The sequence below is a fragment of the Grammomys surdaster genome, unplaced genomic scaffold (assembly GCF_004785775.1).
Source record: "Grammomys surdaster isolate TR1022 unplaced genomic scaffold, NIH_TR_1.0 125179, whole genome shotgun sequence".
Taxonomy (NCBI): domain Eukaryota; kingdom Metazoa; phylum Chordata; class Mammalia; order Rodentia; family Muridae; genus Grammomys; species Grammomys surdaster.
The window spans coordinates 543,544-568,013 of NW_021620071.1; the positions used below are offsets into that span (position 1 = coordinate 543,544).

At 48.0% G+C, this 24,470-nt stretch overlaps 1 protein-coding gene across 2 annotated transcripts; it reads right to left on the reverse strand.

The window, feature by feature from the left end:
- Nucleotides 1-5,703: 5,703 nt before the first annotated feature.
- Nucleotides 5,704-9,597, reverse strand: Dusp9 (dual specificity phosphatase 9). Of its 2 annotated transcripts, none has more exons than XM_028785342.1 (4): nt 9,415-9,597; nt 8,334-8,843; nt 7,420-7,878; nt 5,704-7,143 (listed from the first exon to the last, which is right to left on the reverse strand). In XM_028785342.1, the coding sequence occupies exons 2-4, from the start codon at nt 8,806-8,808 to the stop codon at nt 6,818-6,820; spliced, it is 1,260 nt and encodes a 419-aa protein (XP_028641175.1). In that variant the 5' UTR covers nt 8,809-8,843; nt 9,415-9,597; the 3' UTR covers nt 5,704-6,817. The 2 variants fall into 2 exon arrangements, with proteins under 2 accessions (XP_028641175.1, XP_028641177.1); XM_028785344.1 differs by lacking the exon at nt 9,415-9,597 and having other exon boundaries at nt 6,818-7,143; nt 8,334-8,430; nt 8,527-8,808.
- Nucleotides 9,598-24,470: the final 14,873 nt, after the last annotated feature.

Sequence of the window (24,470 nt, forward strand, 5' to 3'; positions counted from 1 at the left end):
ATGTTATGGTCCAATTTCTTGTATGTATGTGCATGTGTGCACATGCATGTACACGTGTGCATATGTTATGGTCCAATTTCTTGTATGTATGTGCATGTGTGCACATGCATGTACACGTGTGCATATGTTGGGTGATACTTTTTCCTTGGGACACATGAACAAATGTCTACTCACCCAAGACAAGGAACTGCTGATAGACCAAAGCAAAAGTTCAACTTAGTGAACTAATGAGTTTATTGAGGTTACTTATAAGAGTATGGGTGAAAGGTCATTTACAGGAACATGGAGAACTCATAGACAACTGCATCACCAAAAGCCACCCCAACATGAGTGACAACTGATGAAAGTGAGAACTCTGGACATCTCTGCATGTTTCCAGTAGCTCAACAGTTCAGAGAATTTCTCCTAAGCAGTCCTCTTACTGCCTATATAAGATGAATTGCTACAGAACAGTGTGTGTGTGTTGCTTGTATGTGAATGTACAGGTGGTGAGAACAGTATTTTGTATATTTTTCCTCTATCGTTGTCTATCTTATAACCTTGGGAATGGATTTCTTTTTGAACCAAAAGCTCACCATTTTGACTAGGTTGGCTGGCCATTAAATACTGAGAATCTACATGTCTTTGCTCATCCACCAATGGAGTCACAGGCGCATGAAGCCATTCGAAGTATTTAATATGAGTGCTGAGGAGTTGAACTCAGGTTTTTGTACATCCAGAGCAAGCACCCTTACCCACAGAATCATCTTCCCAACTTTCTTCTTTTACATGAGTTGTCTAGTTGTCCTGGCATAATTCTTTTAAATTAATTAATTAGTTGAGATAGGGTCTTAGCTCTGGCAGTCCTGAAACTCACCATGAAGACCACATTGGCCTCGAATGCACAGAGATCTGCCTACCTCTACCTCCTGAGTTCTGAAATTAAGGGCATCATTCATCATGCCCTGCTAGGTCTCTTTTTCTTGACTCTCAATTCTATTTCATTTATCCATATGCCAGTATAATAGTGTCTTGATTATTGTAGCTATGTAATAAGTTTTGAAATCAGGATGCACGAGTCCTCCAATTTTGTTCTTTTCAAAATTGTTCTGTCTATTCTATGTTTCTTGAATTCCCATATTTATTCTTAACATCAGTTTGCCAATTTCTTCTGATGATCTGTAGATTGTGATGGACTGAATGGGTTCATTCTCAATTCATGTGTCAAAATCCCAATTTTCACTAGAATTCTAATACTTGGAAACTGGGCCTCTAAGGAAGAAATTAATGAAGCCATCATGATGGCTGATAATATTAGTGTCCTTATAACAAACACCAGAGAGCTCACTTGCTGTCTTTCTCCACAGGCACATACTGAAGAGATACCAGGTGAGGACACAATGAGAAGCTGATTGGCAGCAAGTCATGAACAGTGTCCTTGTCACCCCCTGAGCTAACTAGTTGGAACATTGATTTGAGCCCAAGAAGACAGGAAGGGAGACCTGATATAGTAAAATAACTTGGAGTGCTGAGATCACAACTGACTCCAGGGAATCCAACATCCTCTGCTGGTCCCATGGGCATTCAAATATAAGTTTCCACACATATACATAAATAAGAATGAAATAAAATCTTTGGTAAAATGTAAAATACATTTTAGAGAATGGTTTTTTGCAGGGTTGGGAGTGAAGCTCAGAGCTTTGTGCTTGCCGGACAAGCACTCTATCAACTAAGCTACATCTGCAGCCTCAAGCCTTTACTTTTTAAAGCCAGGTGTGGACTTTTTAGTTGATAATATTGTTTGCCTTTCTGTACTCTGAATATATCACTCTATTGCCTTCTGACATACATTGTTTCTGACCAAAAGACAGGCGTTAAATTGTCTTTTTGGGTCCCTTTTCTCTTGCTACTTTTTCAATTTGTGTATCTTTGTCTTTAAAGGGTGATTGTGAAGTATCTATGAGTGGCTCTCTTTGTATTTGCTATGATTGGGATATAATTTAATTGTGTCACCCTCAAAGGTTGATGTGATGAAAGACTTGGACTCCAGGGTGGTAAGACTAGAAGGTGGTGGAGCCTTTAAGACATGGTGCCTGCTAGAGGTCCTTAGATTATTTGGGGTGTGCTTCTGGGAAGTAGTTCTTGTGACCCCTTGGGCTAGGATGGGCTGTTATAAATTGAGAAAGGCTAGCCCCCATAGTCTCTTTGTCCGTGTCTTGATATACGATAGTCACTTGTGCTATTGCTATCTCTGCTCTGAGCTGATGCAACTCAACTCAATGGTGGCCCTTGCCTCAAAGTCTTGTTTATGTTCTTTCTACTTTAAAAATTTAAAACTGTGACCTAAATTCACCTCTTTCCCTCATTATTAACCCCTGCGAGGTATGTCTTTATAGTGAAACATTGATACCCAGTTTTTCTTAGTCGAGTTTATTGAATTTCTTCCATCTGATTATTTTTTCATAAAACTTTTGATTTGTTTTTTTTCAAATATTTATTCTGCTCATGTAATGTAGCTATTTCCTCCCAATAGAAACACTCCTTCCAAGAGGACTAAGATAACTTTAGAAGGCTCAGGAAATTCACAAAATTTAGAAGGCTCAGGAAGCTCTTGAAATAAGGTTCACAAGGCTCCTCCCCAAGATTATATAAGCAATGATCAATTTCTCCACCCCCCTCAAGACTTTTGTTTTTTGTTTTGTTCTGTTTTGTTTGAGACAGGGTTTCTCTGTGTAGCCCTGGATATCCTAGAATTCCCTCTGTAGACCAGGCTAGCCTCCAACTCAGAGATCCATCTGTCTCTCTGCCTTTCATGTGCTGGGATTAAGAGCATGTACCACCACCACCCAGCCAAAAATTTATTTATTGTTATTTTTATTTTATGTGCACATGTGTGGACCTGAGTGTATATTTGTGCATCATGTGCATAAAAATGCCCCATAGAGGCCAGAGGAGTGTTGGGTTCCTAGGAACTGAAGTTATAGGTGGTTGTGAGCTGTCTTATGTGGGTGCTGGGAACTTAACCCAGGTCCTCTGGAAGAGTTAGCAACTGACATCTCTCTAGCCTCACCAGCAAACAGAGTCTGAATAGAGACTCTCCAGTGCGCCAAGCAGCCTAAAAGTTGTTCAGGGAGCTCTTGTAAGTAACCTCTTACCAATGTCCCTTTAAGTTACCCCCCGCCCCCATAAACTCATTGGTTCACTAAGCTAGAGTTGGGTAAATTGTTTATTTGATATATTGCCAGGGGATGAATACATGTTTATTTCCATCTCCCCTAGGAAGAGTCACCAGCAGCTTGTTTTTCTTATTCTTTATATCTCCAATTACACACTTTGGATCCTTAAAGCTGTCCTATGGGTCATGTTACACTTTCTACTTATTCCAATGTTTCTATATTTCTCTCTTGATTTCTGCATTAATAGAGGTTTTTCCTTCATCATTCGTGTTTTCTTCTAGTCTGGAATTAGTGTACTCTGTATTCTTTCTAGAAGTTGACCTAGAAAACTAGTGTGTAGTCCATTGCAGAAGGAGTTGGGAAGTTAACACCATGCCATACAAAGGCAAAGCAGCTGAAAATGAAGTACTCTTCCAAATCCATCAACCATCTTTATCAGGTTGGAGTGAGGCAGGCACACACAGGAACCCAAGGAACTCATATTCCACCCAGGACGATTGAAGATGTGCTTCACAGAAATTGCCGAATTGCGGAGGCCCAGAGTAGAAAGGTCAGACAATTAAAAGTTTCAGTTTTGTGTGCTCTTGGGAACTTTTTCTTTATAAGCCCAGTAGGGCTCCCATAAAGAGCAAGCTCGTGCTTCTGGCTAGGGAAGAGAACCTAGGCATTCTATTCTTAAGAATAGAATGTCTCAAAAAACAAAATAAAACAAAACACTGCTAAGGCAAGGTCTGTCCTGCTGGGCTTTATTGAAGCCTTTGTGGCAAGAGTGGGTGGATGGGGGAAGGGAATCGTCTGTGATCATCCTGCCTCACCTTTCTGGAGACAGAATCTGAGAAGCACAAGGGAACATTATAGAACATGGCCTCTCCCTGCCACTTCACTACTACAGTACAGGAGACTTATAGTGATTCCTTTCTCCTGGTAATAAGGGGGTGCTATTTTTCTTTTCATTCAACTTTGACCCAAATCTAAGTTCAAGATAAGTATGCATACTCATTTGTTTCTGTAGGGGTATTTTTCAAGGTCGTCTATTATATGTTTGCTGCTGTCACAAATTACCATAAACTTAGTGACTTACAGCAGCACTTTGACTGGTGGTAGCACTCGACTGTCATTCTGGCACTTGAGAGGTGGAGGCAAGAGGATTACAAATTCGAAGGTATCTTCAGCCTCACAGTGAATTAAGTAAATGTGAAGTCAGATGGGGTTACATTTCACCATGCCAGAGAGAGGGGGGAGGGATAAGAAAAACCTCATAGTTTTATATACTAACAGGTATGGGAAGCTACATTCCTGTAGAGGCTCCTGGTCCCAGGCTGTGCCCCCAGGCAGTTTTGAGCTGGCTGGCCTCACTGGTGGCTCCCCCCTTTTGTCTCAGAGCCTTTCTTTTATTTTCTTATCAGCTCAGCCATTTGGCCACAGGATTTTAAATTTCAGCCACATTTCAGAGCTTTTAGATAAGGAGTACTATCTGAACATCTTGTTGTTCCTAAGGTTTCAAAGTCCATTGCTGCAGTTGGGATCTTGAATGTTTCTCAAAAATCTATATTTAAGGGCTTAGTCCCTCAGGTGGTATACTGGGACGTGGAGCCCAGTGGGAGAGGAGATGTCTTTAGTTTGTTTGAGATGTACTCTTGAAGGGTCTTTGGAGACTCCAGTCCCTTTTTCTTCCTCTCTTTTCCCTCTTGGTAATGAAGCATCCAATTGTGTTTCATTACACAGTCCCATCATTTGGTGTTGCCTTGTCACAGGCTCAGAATGAAGGGGCCAACCAGGCACTGAAATGAGAGCCAAAAAGCAATCTTCTCTCTCTACAAGCATATTACCTCATGTATTCCTTGTGCTAACTGGAAACCTGACTAAAACAACCAAGTCTCCATTACATTCTCTTCTATACATGCTTCCTGTCCACTCTCTGCTGCTTCCCTTCTGCTTTATCTCTAAGCTTTGAAAACACAGCTTGCCAGGCTTTCTAAGTTGTAGCTTGGAGAAGACACTGGCAATATTGAGTGGAACCCTAGCTGAAACTTAGATGAGCCAGGGATGTAGGCTCTACCTAACATTTCTGATGGGCCAGTGAACACTCTGCCTTAAGGCTCCCCATACTCTTGCCCAGGCTTTTGCAGCCTTGTTTCCACATTGTAGGATACACATAGCCCATGTCCTTTCCCTGAAGTCCTAGGCACCCTCAACAAAATATACAGGCCACCAACTTTGACTCACAGCTTGGGGGTCACTTGCACCTTCATGACTGATTTGGGGTATTTGATTCCCTACTGATTGTAGTACTGGCCACACATTGTATCACATTCCCCTCTGGAAATGCAGCTGCAAACATGCAGCTTCTTCATGTCTGGCTCATGGTTGTACCCTGCTCCCTGAAGTGTGTGCTAGAATAGGAGTTCAAATGGATTGTGAGAGACCTGGTAGCCAATAGGCAGTGTACATAGATGGGGAACAATGAATGGATCAACGAAGGACAGGCTTCCCTTTCCTTTCCCTCCCTTCCCCAAGGAGCCCAAGAAGCAACAACCTCTCTGTTCAGTACCTTAAATAAACTGTTTATTCTGGAGGAACAATGAAAGAATGTGATTATGATGTGGATCACAAAAACAAAGAAGCACAACCTTTTCTAGGTTCAAAGATGGTCCTGCTGCCACAGGTACTGCCAGCTCCAGGCTGAGCATGTGAGTAGGCTAGTGTGCATGTGTGAACACACACACACACACAGTCTACAACGAGGTGTGGACTGCAATGAATGACCATGTGTGTCTACAGCTTGGCCCCTTCCCTGCCCCCCAAACCAACAGTGGCTGTGTGAGGCACACAGCAGCAAAATTGAGGCCTTCATCTTTCCCTCTCTCTCTCTCAGCTCTCGCTCTGAGACCCCATCTCCTCTGGTGGCAGTTTGACCACCCTCAGTCACAAAGAGTCTCAGTGATCCTGTCAAGACATCTGGGGGAGGAGGAAAGAAACAGTCAGGGGACCAGATGTGTGGCTGGGATCTCGCCCATTGGCTCCCTGGCCCTTGCCCTCCCATGTGACACCACCCAGCAAAAAGCCACCCAGACAGGCTGTCCCTGTGGATGTGGAGAGCAGCCATTGTGTCTCTGGGTCCACACCCCACAGCTCCAAGATGTCTAAGCCCTAGTCAGAGAAGCAGAAAGGAGTCTACACGAGTCAAAGTGGTCAGGTCTGTTCCCACAGGTGGACATTTGGGGACAGGTTTGGAACCAAGAGCAGGTTCCTGTGGCAAAGTATGATATGCTCTTCCTGAAGATGAAACAGCAAGAAGGGCAAGGGCCCAGGCAGCAATCTGGAATGGTCTCTTGGATAGGAAGCCCCATTCCCACCCTGAAAAAATAAAGTAACAGTCACAGAAGTAGCAGGTTCTGGAGCATGGTCCTGCCCTAGAGCAGTGAGGGTCAGGCCCATAGCCATGGGCCCACCCATAGGCACATGTAATAGAATCTGGGGCTGGCCTAGAGTGGGTAGGGCAGGTTTCTGCTCTGTTCCTGCCTTGCTCCACTATCCCTGCATGAGGTATTGAGCTTTCCCTCCCCCCTTCCCCTTTTCCCTCTCTCTGCTTATGGCTGGATCCCATCCCTGCTAATACTAGGGGTCATAAGTAGGGACCAGCCCAGAAGCTCCAGACGGCTTTATGTGGGGTCCAGCTCAAAGACCCCATCGCTGGTAGGGGTAGTAAAGAAGGAAGGTGGGTCTGAGACAGTGGACTCTGGTCCCCCACTGCCCCGTCCCTCAGAGCGCTCCCCCCCCAGGCGCAGGCTGCGTTCAAAGTCTAGCAGCTGCCCCATAAAGTTGAAGTTAGGAGAGATGTTAGACTTCTTCCGCTTGACCAAGTCGTAGGCATCGTTGAGTGAGAGGTGAAGCTTCTGCATGAGGTAGGCCACGGTGACAGTGACAGAGCGGCTGACTCCTGCCAGACAGTGGACGAGCACCCCACAGTTCTGCGACAAGGCCTCATCTAGGCAGAACAGAACAGAAACACCCCCTAAGGGTCAGCATGAGTGAGGCCAAAGCTAAATGAATTTCTGGGGTCATCATCACTGTCTCCCTACCCTGCCTAGAGCATATCTAGGAGATCTCACTGGCAGCTGACCTGAGCTCTACCCCCACCTCCCCAAGTGTCACGTGGGCTCTGGGAATAGAAAGAGTAAGGAGGAGGAGAGGCCAGGAATCAGTCTGGTAGGTGGAGAGAGTGGAGGAGGAGGGGCCGGGAGATGAAGTAGGGAAGACTCACCAATGAATGCAATGGCCTCCGGAAAGAACTGGGACAGATTCTGGCTCCAATGGTCAGAGATGGGGATCTGCTTGTAGTGGAAGTCACCATTCTTCTCAAAGAGGTTAGGAAGGTTGGGGGTGACATTGAGGATATATCGGATGCCAAGCTTGGCCAGGCTCTCCAAATTGGCTGAATCTCGAGCACTACCTAAGTAGAGATTGGGCAGGATCTGGACTGGGAAGGGTGGTACCAGCCCAGCTGGAGGTGATGTTGTAGTGCTTTCAGAATCTAGGCCACAGCTTAAGGTGTCACGGTCAGCCTCAGATTCTACATCAGAGAAATCAGAGCTCAAGCACAGGCCACCTAGCCCCACCACAGGCACTGGGCTAGACATTGAGCCCAGGCCTGAGCCAGCACGACCGTTGAAGCTAGTTTCACACAGGTGAGGACACTCGGCCTGGAATTTGCTGAAGCCACCTGTCAGGAAAGAAGGGCGAGGTCTTACTAATAGCCTTCTGGGCAGCCAAGTATCCCTAGCTAGAGCTAGGGAACTGACCCTACACAGCTCCCCTGGGTGGGGGTTGCAGATATTGCCAAAGGGAACATACAAGGCAGCAGATTCATTTAAACTGGATAAGTGCCCAATGCAGCCCTTAGTCCCTGGGCAGTATCCTGTGAACCAGGTTGTTTCAGGTGAATTCTCCCCATTATCCAGACTTATAAATGGGCTTGGAGGGATGAAGGACTTGTCTCCCCAAAAGCTGTTGGGCAGGTTACCAGGAGGGAGGCTCTTACCCTATATTTTAGACAAAATAAGACTGAGTTTGCTGAAGGATAAAGTAATTATGAAATACCCTTGGAAAGAAGGACCTTTTCTCCTTACCTGAGGCCTCTCCAAAATGCTCTCTCTCAGACTACTGATCCTCACTTACCGTGTAGGTAGTATGCTGGATAGCCTTCTTCCCGCAGCTTCTGGAGCAGGATACCCAGCACCGAGTCAGCATCCCACTCTTGGGCCTCCGCTTCGGCCTCCGCTTTAGCCTCCGCTTCGGCCTCCGCTTTAGCCTCCACTTCGGCCTTCGCTTCAGCCTCTGCTTCAGCCTCCGCTTCGGCCTTCGCTTCAGCCTCTGCTGCTTCGCGCCGGCACGGGCCACTACCCTGGTCGTACAGGAGTACAGGGGCCGGTGGGGGAGGCTGCAGCGGTGGCCCAGGCAAGAGCGACCGCACAGACATGCTCCCACTCCGCAGGCGGCGCAGCATCAGCGAGGGCAGGGCTACGCTCAGCGCCCCGCGGATGCGTGCGGACTCATACAGCTCCCGGCTGCGGCAGTCCAGTAGCAGAAGCTGTGGGCGCGGGGACGACAGCTCCTGACGCAGCCACAGGCAGGACCGACTCAGACTCTCCATGGTCGCGCAGCGTCCCGCACGTCGGGCAGCGGGTGCTGTGGAGAGAGGCAAGGCGCGGAGTGAGAACAAGTTTGTCTCTACTCCCACAGCGTGGACCAGGCTACTGAGGCGGGAAGTCAACTCCTGTCCTGAGGGCAGGCGCTCAGTGTCCCCGCAGGGACATTCCTCTACCGCCTGCTTCTCTCCTCCCGCTCCACCCACAGTGAGAACACCAAGGAAGGCGCCCCTGGAAAAAGACCCGAGGCTGCCGCCACTTGGGCGCTGTTCCCTGCCCCGCTTACATGAGGTTTTCATGAGACATACCCCAGAAGATAGCTGGGTGTCTAGCTGCCTCGTGAGTGAAGGCATTTTCTGAGGTGCTACGAGGACTAAAACCAGTTCCCTCCACACCCCTTTTCTGACTTTCTCATTTGCTCCGATCTTCATCACTCCCCAAGTTCAATTTTGGATGTGTGTGGAGAAGTTGGGTTCAAGGTCCGGCGCTCCTCTATGGCCGGGAAGACCCAGAGAGCAAGAGGGTCACCTAGGTGATGGGCCTCGGCGAGTCCCGTAAGAGCTGACTCGGCCCCACTCCTACCCACCCCAGGAGAGAACAAAAGGAGAGACCTGGAGCGAGATCCAGAGGCAGGCAGCTGAACGCGGACGTCCTGGCCACAGCTAATGCCAAGGCAGGGCGTAGGTATCGTTCATGGAGACGGAGTCCCCAGGCTCAGACGCTCGGAGAGGGCGGGGTGGTGGAGCAGGCTCGCACGTGGAAGCCAAGCCTCGCGCCACTCGTGCGCTGGCCGCTTCCTGGCAGCCGGATCCAGATTCCACCTTGGAAGGCTCTGCTTTCGGACAGACTAAGTAGCAGCTCAAAGGGGCGGGACGGGGCGGGGCGGTGGGGCGGGCTCAGGGGGCAGGCAAGCCAACCAGTGCTAAGGAATAGCCTGGTGGGAGTTGCAAGCTGCAGGCTGAGCTAGGGCTTCTACCCAGGCGGGACAGGGTCGGGGCAGAGGCCAAGGGCAGGTCGGGGGCCCAGCAGGGGACATGTTGCAGTTGCCCCTGCTTGGCGCCAGTCTGGTCCCTGGAAGCAGGAAGAGGGGTGGGGACAAAAGCCCAGAGCCCCAGAAGCAGAAACTGTCTCAAACAACTCAAAAGTCCTGAACTCATCTGTATAATGGGCTAATCAGAGCCTTCTAATGTGTTCTATTGTGAGATATCACTAAAAAACTGAAGGCACAAGGCAGCTCCTGGTTGTGTTATTCCTATCTGGGCTTCATTTGTACAGGCCTAGCTAAAGGTACTCAGAACTTCTGAGCACCCAACTCTAAACTGAGACACTATCAGGTGAAGGCGGCGCCTCCCCACAGCCTCTTTCCCATAAACCCCTGGATAGATCCACGTGGAGGGAAGTCGTTTTACTGCATACTCTGTCCGAAGGAAGGAATGTGATGGGGTAAGAATATTTGGGGAAAGGTTGAAGCTCAGGAAGGGAAGAAAAGCCAATTCAAAAAAAAATAAAATACTTCCCAGTCACTACATTAGTAGAATATGTCCCCATCCCCATGCTCCTTCTGGCTTTTCCAGTGATCATGACTATACAAGTCACTGTCCAAGTTTCTGAAACTTCAGCCTGTCTCCACCCTGCCCCATTCCAGGGCACCGTTCAGTCCACAAAGGCTGGTGGCCTCCAACCAGCCCACCAGACAGGTGATAAACAGGAAAGACACACAAGGACTCTCTTTTTGCCTGAGTCTTCCAGTCCAGCAGGACATACTAGCAATAACCAAAGGCACTGGACCAGATATCGGGGTGATAAGTGCTGACAATGAAAGGAGAGGCAGGGGAGGCTTCTAAAAAAGCCCCATCTGGCCATGTGTCCTTTCTCTGTTAAAAGCCCAAGAAAAGCAAATAACAGTGTTAAAGGAAAACACACAACAGATAAGATAAAGCTCGCACAAAATAATCAAAGGGTTAAGACCCGGTAGATAAATGGGTAAGGAACTCAAGGACTGCATACTCTGTCCGAAGGAAGGAATGTGATGGGGTAAGAATAATTGGGGAAAGGTTGAAGCTCAGGAAGGGAAGAAAAGCCAATTCAAAAAAAAAATAAAATATTTCCCAGTCACTACATTAGTAGAATATTCTCAAAATGAGAACGCTAAGTGTTGGCAAGGGCTGACTGGGTTTGATTATGTTGTGGACAGGGTAGTGGTGGCATGAGGCCATGGATGCAGACAGCTGAAGAGACAGTATCCCACCCTCCCAGTCCTGAAGGCTGTGTACTTGGAGGGCGAATCTCCAACAAGAGGAAAATATTGGCATTCCCAGAAATCTAGGTGTGCTCCTCTCTAGGAGTAGGTTTTCTAGAGGAAGTGACAGGAACTGCTCTGGGGATGAGCATGGGAGAGAGGAACCTCCCTATCAGGAAAAGGGAAGCCTAGGCATCGTCAACCAGCTCCACTTCTGTCCACATCTGTAGAGTACTTTCCTACACCTAGTTCCAGGCGCCTGCTGGCAAGGCCCCAATCCTAGCTAGGGAGAGAATGATAGATGCTCAGTCTCCAAAGTCAGTGCTTAGTGCCCAAACGCCTGCCTCGCCGCAGTGCCAGCAAACAGGACAAATGGGAACCTGTTGCCACCCCTGCACTGCAGGGTTTGGTGCAGCCAAGCCCCCCCGCCCCGCCTGCCCCACCAACCCCCCACCCCCGCAGCCTCTGCTTGAGCGCTGGCCCCGCCCCTCTCCCGTTTCTGGTTTCTCCGGTGGGCAGGATTTGGGGAGGCCACTGCACGTGGGGGCCTTTCTCATCCATCTTTGGCGGGTGGAGCCAGGCGACGCACTCACCACTTGCCGCAGGGTGGGCGCTGAGCCCACTGCCGCCCCCGCTGGGAGCCCCAAGGCTTCTGACTGGCCGGGCTAATGAATCGCCGCCCCCTGGCCCACTGCATTCTGTGGGTGCTCACAGGTCCGCCGAGATGCTCGAGAACAGCACTGCTCGCAGCAAAATGCACGATTCCTGCCCGGCCCAGTGGCAGGATTTCGGTTGTCGCCGCTGGGTCACATGGTCCGGAGCGCAGCTCCCAGAAACAACGTTTCTACCAAATCCAGTGTCTTTTCCACAAAACCCACTTTCCGCTGAGAATAGCTTTATGATTTTCCTAGTAGGGGTCCTCGCAGGACTGGGAGTTTCTCCAAGGCAGGAACGGGTGTGTGCCCAGTCCCAAGCTGGCCCCAGCCTCCCAGTGAGGGCCTGGTACACGCGCAGGGTGCTTGCAGAAGAAATGCTCATTAACAAAGAAGGTATGAATGAGTGAAAGCAATTGTTGATCGAGGGAAGGTGCTGTTCCTGGTTTTTAACCCCCTTCAGCCGAACACACATTCCTCCCAGACAGGCACAAGCACACGTGCACACATAACACTTCTTAAAGCATACACACAGGTTGGGATACAAATAGTGCATGTTGACTCCAGCTCTTACAGAAGCGACCCACCATGTGCTGGATCCCTTTGGACTCAGCTAGGCCTCTTCCATTTCAATGTCTGTCTCTCTCTCTGTTCTTCCACCCCCTTGGTGGCTTGCCTCCGCATCTAAGTACTGTACCTTGGGCCTCAAGTGCCTTCTTTATTCTTAGAGAAAAAGAGGTCAAATCAGTTTCTGGGGAATCTCAAGGCCTTTTAGGGAGGCACTTAGAGGGGTGTCTCAAGCTAGTGAGTCACTGTCTTCAGGGATGCCACCAAATTTTGCAGCCTTTAGAGCCTGTGTGCCAGGTGTTGGGGGTTGGTAGTGGGAGGGACTCAAGAGACATGGAGGGGGTGTTGAGGGCTAGCTGCGATGGGGGTGGAGCAGGATGCTGAAGCCCTAGCAATCCAGCAGGTGTTTCTGTATGTTGGGGTGTTGGGGATGCTAGAGGTGTTGTGTTCTGGGGACTGGGGAGTGTCGGCCACTGGGGTATGCATTTGTGTTATAGTGGGTAGATTACAGTGGATCTGGACTGTTGGGATGTGGGTGGGTTCTGTAATGGACATATGGGAAGTTTGTGATGGTAGGGGCATTGTGTGTGTGTGTGTGTGTGTGTGTGTGTGTGTGTGAGAGAGAGAGAGAGAGAGAGAGAGAGAGAGAGCACACTATGCTAGTGCAGACATCACGGAATGTGTTGGCACTGTGTCAGCACCTGGGTGTGTACTGGGGCGTAGCAGGGTATGGGATGATGTTGGTAAGTTGGGAATAGTGGTGAGTGGTGGGGCAGAGAGCTGCTGATATGTACAGTACAGAAACCTGTGTGCCCATGACTACAAGGCTGGTGGAAATGGCAGGGGGCATGGAAGACGCATGGGCAGGGTGGCAGGGGTGTGTAGTGATAGGACCAAATGGGTCATGTAGATTCTTGTTCCCCAGCATGCCTCGGAGCCTTTGGGATGTGGTTGGCAGAACTATGGTGGTCCACGGTGGAGGAACATACTTGGAGGTAGGCATCGAGGAAGGATGGGGGGGAGGGCAGGGCTCCGAGTGCTTTGCTCACCTCTGCTAGCTTCAGCTTGATCCCTGGCTCTGTGCGTTGTGGCCAGGAAGTTTCTGTAGCTCGGGCAGTAAGAAGCGCCGCTGTCACTGGCAAAGGCCACCAGAGCTCCAGACGGTGGCGGCCTCGCCTGGAGCTTATGGGCTGCTGCCACCACTGCCGCTGCAGAGGGAAACTCTAAATCACGCCTCCACCACTGCCTCTCTGTGGCTGTCTCCTCCCCTCCTGTGGCGGTCCTCTCCGCCCCCCTGCCCAGGAGGAGCTCTGTTGCCAGCAGCGTGCTGGGAAGGATCAGGGAGGGGCCCAGGCCCGTCCAGCATCCCTCTCTGCCTCCCACACCCCATCTGTCTTCCACCTACCTGCAAGCCCTCGCCCTCCTCTACTTGATTGATTATGTGCCCTGTGGTCTGGTCCCATGTCCTCTCAAAGCACACTTATCCATGTAACTCGAGCTTGGGCCAGAGTATATGGGGTGGTTTGACAGCGGTCTGCATTTGGTTTGGGCAGCCGTTGCACAACAGTCTACACTGGCATCCTTGCTTCTAGAAGAATGAAGGAGCCTAAGAGGGAAAAGACATATGGCTTAGTCTCAAGGGTCACTTCTAGTCCCCACAATGGAGTAGGTGTAAAAGTATGACTGACAGTGCTGCAAATCCCCTACTCCATGTCTTCCTTTATTCCCATGTGTCAGATTTTTTTTTTTTTGTCTAATGGGAATAACATGTGAGCCTCAGTGCATGGAAAGAGTGGAGGGAAGGCCTGGGAGCTTGTGGGGACAAGGATGTTAGGTCCCATTTACTTTGTTTTGTATCACAGGTCCCAAGCATTGCCATCTAGGACTTTATTTTATCCTCATATCAGTTTTGTGGAGGTCAAGGGAGCCATTTCCCATGTTACAGCTAGGTCAACTGAGGCAGTGGTTGGAAAGGGGTGTCCAGTAATGTGATGAAGCTATACTAGCCTCAAGTTAACTGAATCAGAAGTCTAGAGCCACAGTTGAACATTTGTACAGGATACCAGCTGGTTCCAGGTCTCAATTCTAGCTTTGGGGGAGAAGGACTCAGAAGGGCCTGTTCTTTCTAGGGCTCCCAAGGTAGTCATGAATGAGCTCAGGAAGTTCTACACTGAGGAGATGCTGAGAACCAGTCTTTGGTCAGGCACTGCCAAGGGCTGGCTTCTCTGCTCATAAGAAGCAGAATCTAGTGAGGCCAGGCAAGCTGGGTTACCAGCAGCTTGATGGATAGGGAGAAGCCAAGGGAGGCCTGGCTGCTGGGCTGCTGGGGTGTTGGCTTATGTCTGCAGCAGAATTCCCCTGAGTCATTACCTCTGCAGAAGAGAGAAAGTGGCAGCTTGGCCTCCAGCAACCAAGTCTCTCATCTCTGAGATTTGGTTTCTTGGTCTGTATATTTGGGAAGGGAAGCAAGATCCTGTAATCTCCAGGTGAGTTTTACAGCAGTATCAGACACTGATATGTGAGCTAGAGCAGAGTGTGGATTACAGAGCCTGGCACGATTACTATGCACTTGGGCCCTGGTTGCCCCTCTTTACCTCAGCTTCAGCAAAAGGTTAGCTTCTTCTAGGCAGAAGCCAGCATTATCACCCTCTCCCTGCCAGAGGGACACCAGACTGGCTGTTAGCTTGCTCTCAAGACCACTCCACTCTACTCTGGCCTCTTGCCCTTCAGCACCAGACTATGGGCTCAAGACTTGATCCTGCTGCAACTGCCAAAATGGTGGCACAAAGGTCAGTACTTGGTTCCCTCCTACTTCTGGACACAGGTCTCTTTGCTAGTCCTGACTGTGCCTTATTCCAAGGTTATGGGACCTTTTTTTAGAAACAAAAGAAGCTGAAAGCTGTGATGTGCCACAAGAAACTCTTCTCTTTTTATCTCTCAATACAGGAAAATACACAGAACAAGAAAGAAGAGGACAGCCATTCCCTGCCTCTGTTTACAGAGGACACAGGGCAGCTTTGTATGTGGCTTGGACACTCATTTAATGAACTGACTCAAAATGTGTTTCTAGACAGGTTTGAAACAGCCCCTGCATCCACACTTCAGTGACTCAGGGTTGAGAGGCTGGAGGAAGTATATCTGCATTGATTCTGCTGGCCCATCCTTGTAGAGCACCCACCCAGACCTCCCATAGTGGTCACTACTCTCTAGTCAACAAGAACCAGTCTTTGCTGTAAGACATTTAACTATTGCTTTCTGGCTGGGCCAAGAGAAAGGCCTCTGTGAGTGGCCTTTCTGGCCACATCTTTGGATGACCCTCCCATCCCCTGACAAGAATGTGCCTTGCCAGTCAGGCCTGGTCACCACAAGAAACACATATGTAAAGCAGGCACGGACAGCCCAGATCAGGGCTCTGATGTCAGTGACAAGAAGAGGGGGGCTCTTGGGGAGACTGTGGGGGACCTATGTAGCATTGAGAATCCCAACTGCCTTTTATGTTGGCTCCAGCTATCCCTCTTTCCCAAAACTTCAATTGGTTTCCTATTCCCAGATTCCCAGGCTGGCTGAGCCTCAGGCACTCCTGTCCTTCCCAGCCTGAGACTTTTCTTAAGTTCCTGTTGTAAACTGTGGCATATCTTGGGACAGAGGCTGGGCTTTAGGTACTAGAAATGACTTTGTAAGCAAATATCCAATGCTGGCTGAGGTAAGTGGCTTCCAGGAAGAAGACTTGGGTAAGGCCTGCCACCTTGTCCTGAGTCTAGCCTGATTGCCTTTTGAAGCATTATGGCCTCTATCTTAGCTTTCCACCTTGTCAGGAGGAGTCTCCTTGCGTGCAGGAAGCCCTCCTCAACAGGCTGTTGGGTAATGAGCAGCTCAGGGGACTGTGTGAAGGTTTTATTCAAGCCATGATAACCATGAGGGGTAAGCAACAACATTGGCTGGTAGTCACAGGGTATTTGTGCTCTCATTTAGTGCTCCTAGATGCTCCCAGGGCACAGAAAGAAGTGATGGAGTTAGTTCCACTACTATCAATCAAGAAGCCAATGCCAAATTGACAGCCTTCATCAGTTGGATATCAGTCTATATAGTGAGAAGTGACCTCTGAACTTGGTGAGTAGGGTCACTCTTTCTCACTGACTTCAGAGTGGCCTGAGGACTCAACGAATCCTGCAAGGCCCCATCTAGCCACTAAGATAGGGAAGAAGTCTCCTCCCTCTGCTCCTGGCTACAAAGAACTGGAGCTGCAATTCAGATAGACAAAATGCTGATCAGCAAGGAGAGTGGGACCATCCCACCAGGCAGAGTCCCAGGCATATGAACCTAGCCTGGCACCCTCACTACCCCTCTCCACGTTCCTGTTGAGGACTACTTGCCACAAAGAAGGCTCAGGATGTTTCTGCCAACTCTGTAGGGGATTTTACCATCTAGATTTAGCAAGCCAACCATTCCCTCTCAGTACCTACTTCCCACACTGGTAACTGATTGGTGTTCTGAGAGAACCCTACAAGGAGGACACAGATACCATGCCGTGTGATCTGCTTGTCCTGGGACTAGGCTCTGGGCAGTGAGAAGGTGGGGAGAGTAGTGAGCTGAGGTAGGGAGAGTGAAACTCAGAGAGGCAAGTGTTGACTAGCCTCTGCCTGAGAAATGCTGACGGTGGAGACCTCCTTGCCTTCCTAGAGAGGAGCCATAATGTCACTAAGCTTTTTCCTGTGGTAGGGGGTCCTTACTGTCCTACCTGTAGGTGTTGAGCTGTGGGCAGCACTCTTTCCTTTAAGCAGCTGCCTAAGTTGTGTTAATAAAAAGAAGGGAGAACATGGTGACTCTGAGATCTTTACAGTTGACCATCTGTGCTTGGTTGTTACACCTGGAGCAGAGACCCAAGACATGGTTTTCTAGCAGTGGAAGCCTTTGGGGAGAGCTGCTATGAGCAACATGGGATGTGACTGTGAGGTGACCCAGTATTTAAATTTCAAAAGCTCAGCTCTGGAGTCCTGTAGTTGGAGAACTGGCTAGAGCCACGGGTGTTGATTGAGTCTTTGTGGGCCCCTATAAGCCCAGTTAGTTGATTCTATGGGTTTTCTTGTGGTGTCCTTGTCCCCTTTAGCTACTATATACATGTTTTGTGTCTCATGTGTGGCCTGGAGGTAGTTGGTCTGTGAAGCTTTGGTGGAGGAAGAAATGGGTCAAGGACAGAAGTTCTAAGGCTACAAGCCTGGGAGGACTTCCTAATGGTCAGAGCTGCCAGTCTGGGATTGGCTGGACACAAGCTAACCAGTAGAAAGTTTAGCACCAAGACTTACTTCTTGGTGTTTAAGTGCTGGGCAGCCTGCAGGCCATGGACAGGAACCTGGATATGGATATTTGTCTCAATGGATATTTCCTTAGGAACTTGGTATATACCCACCAATCCCCACCTCTCCCACCGCCCTGCTCATGCCCAAGCCACACCCTTTTTGAAGTCTGATGTAGAAAATTCCTAGGTCTACTGGGGCTGGTGAGAGGCTGACATCTTGTTTGCTATTTATTTATTTATTTATTTATTTATTTATTTATTTATACATTCTGAGTATTGTTTCCCCTCCCTCATCTACTCCTAGTCCTCACCCCCACTTCCTCTCCCTTCCCCACATCCTCTCTCCATCTCTCTTCAGAAAAGAGCAGGCCTCCCATGGATATCAACCAGCCATAGCATATCAAGTTTCAGTAAGAGTAGGCACCTCCTTAAGTCTAGATCAGGCAACACAGTAGTCAGAAAGGGACTCAAAGGCAGGCAACAGACAGTGAGTGCCTGCTTGCACTGTTAGAATAACTGTAACATATATGTAGAGGGCCTAGGTTAGACCCATGCAGGCTCCCTGAGTGTTGATTGAGTCTTTGTGGGCCCCTATAAGCCCAGGTTAGTTGATTCTGTGGGTTTTCTTGTGGTGTCCTTGTCCCCTTTAGCTACTATAATCTTTCCTCTCCCTTTTCCTAAGAATTCCTCAAGCTCTGCCTAATGTTTGGCTGTAGTATCTGCATCTGTTTCCATCAGCTGTTGGGTGAAACCTCTCTGACAACAATTGGGCTAGGCACTCATCTGAGTATAACAGAATATCATTGGGAATAATTTCATTGACTTCTTTTTTCTCCAGGCCAACATCTTTACATCAATGCTGCTTTTCTTTTCTTAAGACAGGTAGGCAGGGTTGGCCTCAAACCTGTATGTAGCTAAGGAGGATCTGGAACTTCTGACACTACTGCCTCCCTAGTGTTTGGATCATTTGTATGTGCTACTATACCTAAATTTTTACAATCACATTCTGGATGTCTCTTTCATGTCACATCCCTGCCAGAGCCTCAAAGAGCCCACCAAAGCTAATCACAGGATCAGGTTCCACTGAGGGTCTGGCCACTTTCTGGAAAACCCTTGCTTGGCCTCTGGATGTTGTGACTTCAGAACTTAGATTGACATTACCTGTCCCTTCTGTTGGTAAGTGGTTGTTAAATTGTGTTTATAGGAGGAATAGTGTTGGGAAATCATATCTTTGTGACATCACCTTTGTCCACTAGTATCATGGAGTAGGGCCTGTTTTCCCTGCTCATACTCTCAAGGATAACTCTCTGCCCACACCATTGACCAATGTCCACATGCTGATCCATATCCTAAGGTCTCTGTTTCAGAGATATTGGGCCCATTTGCACTCTGGGTGGCTTTCTTTGGGTCACTTAGAACATATCTCAAATTTTCGTGTCCCAGAAGCATATCTCATGTACTCTATTCCAGTGACAGCTCCATCTGTTTCTAGGCTGTCTGATAAAGGCTCTGAAGGCTACAAGTAAGAGTAGCATTCAAAGCCTGTCTTCAGAGCAAGGAAGTTTGTGTTTAGAATATGTTTTCTGTCTTAGAGAAGCTTGCATCCCTGCCCCAGCTCTTACTGATGTGTACTTCATCTTCCATTCTCTGCACACCTAGTTTCCACCTCCTAACTGATCACCAGCTTTGACTGCACCTGAATTCTGTTCACTCTCTTTGACTGACTCTCAAAAGCTTCCCTGCCCAGCATCATCTCAGGATCCATCTTGCCACGTATCTGTGCTTACTAAGTAGTTCCATTTCAACTTCTGATTTCCAAGGTCTTCCTGTGGGTACTATAAATTTTCCTGCACACATCTCCCCAGAATCCAGGCCAGGCAGTATTAGCTACCTTTCTGTCTGGGACTCCTCCCCTATGGTCAGACTGCAGGGTGGTGGATGCACTCTTCCCTACCTTTGGCTGCCAGATTTGCTCCTCCTAGTGACTGGGCTTCTGCTTCCCCCACCCCCATCCATCCCCAGGGTAGATGGATCTGATAAGGGACAGGCAGGAGGGACAGGGAGTGGGGAGGTCTGGATATCACAGAGCATTGCAACAGTTTGCCTTCTGGCCACCTGGTGTTTAGACTCACAGGAGCCATTTGCTTGTCTTAGGTCAGCTTCTTCATTCACGCCCTTTAGCCCACCAGTACAGGCCCCCTCCTTTGGCCACATCACCCTGCTGTCTTCCCATCAACATGCACACATACCATCTTTCCTCCCTCACCAAATTGTTGAATGCTGCCTTGCTCTGGTTCCCAGCAATTTTGGGGCCTGGATGGAATTGTTTTCCAGCCACTGTACCCAGGGCCACTCATCCTCCTACTTGCCATGATGCCCACAATCTAGCTCTGTGGGCAGGCCCTCTTCAGCTGCACTTACATTGATACTCAGCTGCAGTGTCTCTTCCTCCTAGATTCCTACCTTCCCCTGCCTTCCCTAGCTGGCCAGGTTTTTGGCTTATTTTCTTCCCTCCTCCTGGCCAGTTGCTCCAGTCTCTTTTTCAGGTATTCCATGCTTTCTAATGTCTCTGTACATGTCCTCATGGGATGATCTCAGTTCCTTTCCTTGGTCAAAACTGTGATATCAGTATCTCTGAGTATCTTGTCCATAGCACTCACTGCCAGCTGGCTATTGCCACCTGGAAACCCCATGGCACTTCAGATGTTCGTTCAAAATTGAGTCCATGGTAATTCCTCCTCCAGCCTAATCACTCTTTCCATGACATCCAAATACTGTTACAGACTTTGAAAATTTATACACATATCCCCTTAACTCTGTCAAGTCCTGTGCCTCCTGGCTTGTACTGTTCTGTCTTCAGCATAACTTCTTCCCAGCCCCCATTCTCATCCTGAAGCCAGGGTGATTGTCTTAAGACAGATACTAAGCTACTCCTCCCTTTTAGGCCCCTTAATGGTCTCTTGTGGCCTTGAGAACAAAGTCCAGTTTGCAGGTCCTACGTGACCTGGCTCTTGTGCCCCTCTGGCCTCCCCTCTCCCACTTCTTCCCTGCCTACATTCCAGCCCCAGCTTTTTATTTGCAGTTTCCAGAATACACTGGGATACTTAGTGTCCTTTTGCCTTATTCTACATAAGGTCACATTCTGAGGCTCCAGGTGGACTCATGTTTTGTGAGGCCACTATTTAGCTTAGTAATTCCTCTTTTTGACCCTCAAATTCACATCAACAGCATGTAGAAAACACATTTATTCCACCTCATCCCTCCTATTTACCCTGTCTACCCTCACACAGTCTGCCTGTCTTCCAGGAAATGGTTCACTTCTTTTTTAAACTCCAGCTGCACCAACCTTGGGAAAGGGCCGTCTCTGTCTCTACTATCTTGCCCCAGCCTGGCTCTTGGAAGGGTTCTAACAAGGTGGGTAGAACCCACGAATGAAAAGAGTTGGAAGCTTGAGACTCCTGCCCTATAGGACACTTAGGCTGTGTGTAGCTGGACAGGGCAGTGAACCACTGGTTTCCGGCAGGGCCTAGGATCTGCGACCACAAGCTGTTGCTTTGTATCCCACCACCATTCCTGGAAAAGAGAGTAGACCTCCCAAAACTGTACTCTATGATTAGCTCTGAACTAGACTGCCAGGACATGGAGGGGCTCAAGAATGGAACCCACCTCCAGGAGACCTCTGCCCATAAATAGCAATTCCAGCACAGTCACAGTCCCAGGGCAGCTGGCTTCAGTAGGTTTTGTCATTTGCCTGAGGTTACCAATTCTGCCCTTGCAGTCAATAGGCACCTTGCTGCCTTATTAACTCTTGTGGCCTCATTCTGCCTCCAGGTGAGGATTCCTAGTCTCTGGGGTAGGCCCTGATAGTTGTCTTCAAATTTCTGTCTCCTGTTCCCTGGTACGCCCCAGAGCCTGAAGGCACTGCCTGGCAGTCTCAGAGGCTCCAGCCTCTTTGGTCCTCCCAGTCCAGGTTCCCCTCAGGCTCCTTTCCCATTGTCCCTCACCTGTTAATACCTTTACTAGGCTCAGCAGCAGTCTTTGGTTTTGCCTTTTTCCTTCTCAGAAAATATCCAGTCACCTCAGGCCAGCCCCAGCTTCCTCCTCCCCAGTGTTTTCACCTTCTACCCCCTTCAGCTGGTGCCTGGTATCTCTTAGGGACCTTAGGGCACTTCAGATGGCTGTGGCTGTCTTGAGAGGCAAGTGTGTGCTTGTCAAGGCTTTGCTGGCCACAGGCCTCCCCTTCCCTCTTCAGCTGGCCAACCCCCAGATACTGTAGGAGGAGGACAAGCTGCTATATTATTACATTGGTGGTCCCTGGGAAACCTCTTCCACAGGTTCCAGGACCAGTTAGCCTCAGACTTCTGTTCTGTTACTAAGGAAACCATAGTGAGTGGTTCAGGGAAGAGAAAGAACATGTCTCTGTGAGGGAAGGAGCCCCTTGATGGCTGCACAGAATCCCACCAGAGACCCACAAACATGCACCAAGAGCTGTGGTCCCTAGGAAGTATTGAGCAGAATACTGTGACAAGGCTAGACCTGTCTAGTGTTCTGAGCTTGCTGTGTTTTACTAAAAACAGGAGTCCTATGGCCAGAGAATGACAGCATGACCACATATGTCTGTTGTACAGGCACAGGTCTTCTCAGGGACAACAATATACTTCCTGTTCTACTGAGGGAAAGAGGTTGCCTGGTTGAGAACACTGAGGCTGTGGGAGAGGGAAGCTGGGACTAGGAAGAGAAAACAGAAAGGATCTGACAGAACACTTGAGGTACATTTTGGGCATTTTGGGAACGAAAATGTCAGAAACAAAGCCTGGGACAGAGCAGCAGGAAGCTGGGAGTGAATAGCGACAAGCAGGTAAGGGGAAGTGGGCAAGGAGGTTAAACTGACCATAGGTGGTAACAATAACAGTGAAAGACCCAAATTCTCTAGTGCAACACTAACTTATCATGGGTTGTTTTTTATATACTAAAGTTCTAACGTCCAGTACCTGGGAATATGACTTTACTTGGAAATCAGCTCTTTGCAGATAAAGTCAGCAGGATGAAGTCAGACTGGGGAAGGCAGTGGGTTCCTTATCCATTAAGACCAATGTTACAAAAGAGGGGAATTTGGACTCAAACACAGGAAGATGTAAAGATGAAGGTAAAGATCTATAAGACAAAGTAGAACAAAGGTCACAGACCAACCAGCAGAATCCAAACCAAGGCTAGGAACACATCATCCCATGAGTCTTCAGGGGCAGAAGGTCTTGTCAATACCCATGTCTCGGACTCTTGTCCTTTGGACTAGGGGAAAAATAAATAAATGTCTGTTGTTTCAAGGCTCCTTGTGGGTGGTATTTTGCCATCATTGCTCTAGAAAACCATTTCAAAAATGTTTTCTCATATATAATATCACTTAATTCTAAAATATCTATATGAAGTAGATGATCTTAATTTTTTTATAGATGAAAATATTGGGATTCAGGACTTTTGAGTGATTTCGCCAGGGTTATTTAATCAGACTGAGGTACTCCCAGAACTGAGTTCAAGTCTTGAAACTTTATTGTAGATCTGGAGAAATTTAAGAGCTCTAAACACCTGAAGATTCTTGATTCCCAATATATTTGGATTTTATACTTCAATTAAAAAACGTATTATGTATGTATGTGCATGGGGGTGTATATTTCATAATGTGTGTGCCAGTTAAAGGATAGCTTTTGGGATTCAGCTTTCTCTTTCCATCTTCTGGGTCCCAGAAATCAAACTCAGGTCATCAGGCTTGTCAACAACACCTTTACCTGCTAAGACATCTTGCTGGCCCCCTAATTTTACAAAAGAATATTTTTATTAATTCTTTGAAATTTTTATACAGTGGGTTTTAATAATATTTACTCAACTCCAGAACTTCTCCCAGATCTACTCTCTATTCACCTGTGTTAGTTGGGGTACAGTATATTCAAACCACCCAACTTCCATGGTCTCTCTTTTCATTCATTTCAGTGTATTAAAAATTTTCTGCCAGGCAGTGGTGGCACATGCTTTTAATCCCAGCACTTGGGAGGCAGAGGCAGGCAGATTTCTGAGTTCGAGGCTAGCCTGGTCTACAGAGTGAGTTCCAGGACAGCCAGGCTTACACAGAGAAACCCTGTCTCAAAAAAACAAAAAAAAATTTTTTTTTCTAAAACAAAAGCTTTTCCTTTTGACTTCCTCTTTGTATTATTCAGGATTCTTTAGAGAAACAGAACTTATAGAATTAGTCTATCTATCTATCTATCTATCTATCTATATATATATATACACATAAAGGGGATTTATTAGAATGGCTTACAGCCTGTGGTCCTGCTAGTTCAGCAATGGCTGTCTACCAACAGAAGGTCCAAGAATCCAGTAGTTGTTCAGTCCATGAGACTTGATGTCTCTACTAGTCATTAGTATATGCCAAAATTCCGTAGAAGTAAGTTCTAATGCCCGTGAAGGAATGGACTTGCCAGCCAGAGCGGGGACAAGCAGTCAAAGAGAGCAAGCTTCCTTCTTCCATGTTCGTTATACAAGCTGCCAGCAGAAGGTGTGTCCCAGATTGAAGGTGGATCTTTCCACTTCAAATGATTCAATTGCAAAAAATCCCTCATGGGTGTGCCCAGATGCTTGGGTTTTACTTCATCCCAGACATAGAAAAGTTAACAAACAAGAAAAATAGTCCCCACACTCTTGATGAAGGGATTGTTTATTTATGATGCTTGGGATCAAACCCCAGGTCTTGTGCATGCTTGTGTACTCTACTATTGAGACACTTCCACTGCCTGAACAGTGAATTATTTAGAAGTGTGTTTAAATTCATGGTATATACATAATTTTCTGTTATTAATTTCTAGTTTATGTTGTGATTGAAGAATACACTCAGTATGGTTTCAGTTTTTAAAAAGCTTG